The sequence below is a fragment of the Carlito syrichta genome, unplaced genomic scaffold (genome assembly GCF_000164805.1).
Source record: "Carlito syrichta isolate Samal-C Ts95f unplaced genomic scaffold, Tarsius_syrichta-2.0.1 Scaffold206054, whole genome shotgun sequence".
NCBI classification, from domain to species: Eukaryota; Metazoa; Chordata; class Mammalia; order Primates; family Tarsiidae; genus Carlito; species Carlito syrichta.
In genome coordinates, this window is record NW_007150150.1 from 6,523 (window position 1) to 9,649 (window position 3,127).

General features: G+C 35.2%; 1 protein-coding gene across 1 annotated transcript; it reads left to right on the forward strand.

Moving 5' to 3' along the window:
• Positions 1–213: 213 nt before the first annotated feature.
• LOC103253179 (40S ribosomal protein S24-like) lies at positions 214–674 on the forward strand. Its single transcript, XM_021709399.1, has one exon. The coding sequence runs from the start codon at positions 214–216 to the stop codon at positions 532–534; it is 321 nt and encodes a 106-aa protein (XP_021565074.1). The 3' UTR covers positions 535–674.
• Positions 675–3,127: the final 2,453 nt, after the last annotated feature.

Sequence of the window (3,127 nt, forward strand, 5' to 3'; positions counted from 1 at the left end):
GGTCATGAGCATGCCATTGCACTCCAGTCTGGGTAGTGGAGTAAATCCCCATCTGAAAAAAAAATTAAAACAGGAATAAAATACGTATGAATAAGTCTAACCAGGATTTGAAAGGTTTATACACTAAAAACTACAAAATGTTTCTGAGAAAAACTTTTAGAGACACAAAAAATTGAAAGACATTCTGGAACTGCCTGAGGATCGATAGCCATCATGAATGACACAGTAACTATTTGGACCAGAAAATTCATGACCAACCATCTGCTTCAACGGAAACAAATGGTCATTGATGTCCTTCACCCCAGGAAGGCAACAGTACCTAAGACAGAATTTCAGGAAAAACTAGTCAAAATGTATAAGACAATACCAGACGTCATCTTTGTATTTGGATTCAGAACTCATTTTGGTGGTGGCAAGACAACTGGCTTTGGCATGATCTATGATTCCTTGGATTACGCAAAGAAAAATGAACCCAAACATAGACTTGCAAAACATGGCCTGTATGAGAAGAAAAAGACCTCAAGGAAGCAGTGAAAGGAATGCAAGAACAGAATGAAGAAAGTCAGGGGGACTGCAAAGGCCAATGTTGGTGCTGGCAAGAAGGCAAAGGACTAAAGATGAGGCAGTGATGGTATCCGTGGCCATTGTTTGGATTTTTCACGACCAGCTTAATAAACTAAAACTTTTTCATGTGAAAAAAAGAAAGACATTCTGTGTTCATGGATTGGAAGACTCTAACATTGTGGAAGTGTCCATATTGTTCAAAGGAATACACAGAATCAATACAACCCCTATCAAAATCCCAATGACGATTTTTACAGAAGTAGAAAATACAATTCCATAATTCATATGGAATCACAAAACATCCCAAATAACCAAAACAATCTTAAGAGCAAAGACCAAAACTGGAGCCATTACCTGGCCTGAAATATATACAGTACATTGTAACAGTTTCTATATTGGACATATGTAAAAATATGTATTCTCAATATAGATACTATATATTGTCTATATAGTATATACATGCTATTTTATCTATTTATCTCTCATATGCCTATGTTACAAGGCTATAGTGCTATAGCTGTTAAAACACTGTGGTTCTCCTATTCCCGTTTTCCTCCAGCCTTTGACTCCATCCCCCAGAAATGTTTTCCAAAGACTGAACGTAACTCAGAAGTAGAAGTGAACTGGTAAGAGAAACCAGGATATGAGTATGAAGAATTTTCCCTCCACCCACCCAAGGTAGAAACTTGCCTGCTTCTCCATGGAGCCTGATCTTTCTCTATAAATGTTTGAGAATGTGTTAACTTTTCTAAGATGGTGAATGACTGATTAAGATCTGTGTTTTTAGATAACATTCCAATTGCATTGTGGACAATAAACTGAAGAAAGCAAGACTGAAACCAGCGAAACCAGCTAGAAGACTTCTGCATTAGTTTAGAAAAGAAAATACTCAAGTACTATAGTGATATCATTTACCCAGAAAGGGACCAGATGAGCAGAAGCAAATTAGACTGAAGAGAGAAGGTCACAGATTTGAAAGTACTAAGTTTAAGGTATACCAAAGTGAACCTGCAGAGTAGAGAGTCTATAGCTCAAAAATAGTCAGAAAATTATGCTTATCTTTGAAAGCTATTGGTGAAAATAAATAGTAGTGGAAGCTATGGGTGTGGTTGAGACAATTTAGAGTGAAAAGAGAGATATAATATCAAGAAGTCCACAGAATTATATAATCAATTCTAACTATTGTAAGAAGTAATAATTTTCTTCATAACATTTTGTAAAAAAAAAAAATACAGTGTCTATGGATCAATGGGTATAGAACAACAGAGGAGAACTAAGTCTTCTCTGAAGGGCCCACCTTCATGCATTTAATGTTTGTAATGTGCAGTAAGCTGAGTAAAAGCAGGAAGTCTCAAAGTTCTTAGAAAGAGACTGGGTAGCTAACATATATGAAGAGTTGTAAATATGTCTCCGAAGAAATCGATTCCACTCTGACATTCCATATTTTACTATGTCTCAACAGATTTGAGTTTATGTAGAAATACATTAGATAATGCTGGTGCTTTGTCCTACAGATAATAAGAATGTTCCTTAGATAGACTGTCATTTTCTATTGTGATAGAATAACAGAAACCTAAGAATTGTATCTATCAGAGGGATTACATATAAAAATATTTGCAATATATGCACCTATAAACATATACCATTAAAAAAGTTAGCCTAGAGCAATAATATCGACTGATTTCAAATGTCCCACAGTAATGTGAAGCAAATATGTGATATATCCAAAAAGTAATATAAGGAATATTTCTCAGTTCTAAACATCTTAAATATCACATACAGGTAACACCTGAAAATTAGTGACAAAAAATGTAGAATGTTATATGTTCATAATTACAATAAAGAAAACCAGAAACCTAGCTGACTTGATGAATCACAGAACATTTTAAAAATAACTGGGAAGTCATTGGCCAGAGAAAACACCTTTCCTATCAGAGCAATTTTAAAATATACTAATATGGATTATGTTGACACACTCACTCAACCATATATTTTAAAAACCACTCAATATCTTAAAAGCTATCACAAAATCAGTTTTTTGCATTTTAATCATCATTTGCATTTTAATGATTTCAAAATATAGCCATATTGTAGAGCTTGAGGTTGCATATTCCTGCATTACTAGTTTCATTGCATTGTGACTTTTCATCTTAGTAGCAATAACTTTAGTAAACAAAGCCATTCACAGTACTTTTATAGGGCCAGATGGAGCTATGGCACTGGAAGTATGGTGCTAAGTAAAATTTTAAGGCTACTATGCTACACTCAACTATTTAGTAAGACATTAAAATGAGATCTTTCCAGGGATGATTGGGTATTTTTCATGATTTTTTCTCCCCTTGACAATTCTAGCTTGACATTCTGGGTAAAAAAAAGATTACCTGTGGTTCCAGACTTTGAAGTTGTCATTAAATTATGAACTCTAGGCCGGGCTCCATGGCTCAGCTTGTAATACTGGCACTTTGGGGGTGGCTGAGGTGAGCGAATTGCCTGAGCCCGCGGGTTCGAGACCAGTCTGGGCAACTTGGCGAGAACTAATCTCTATGATAAATCAAAAATTTAG

Coding starts and splice junctions, on each gene's coding strand:
- LOC103253179 (XM_021709399.1), top strand. CDS start 214: ATGAATGACACAGTAACTATTTGGACCAGAAAATTCATGACCAACCAT.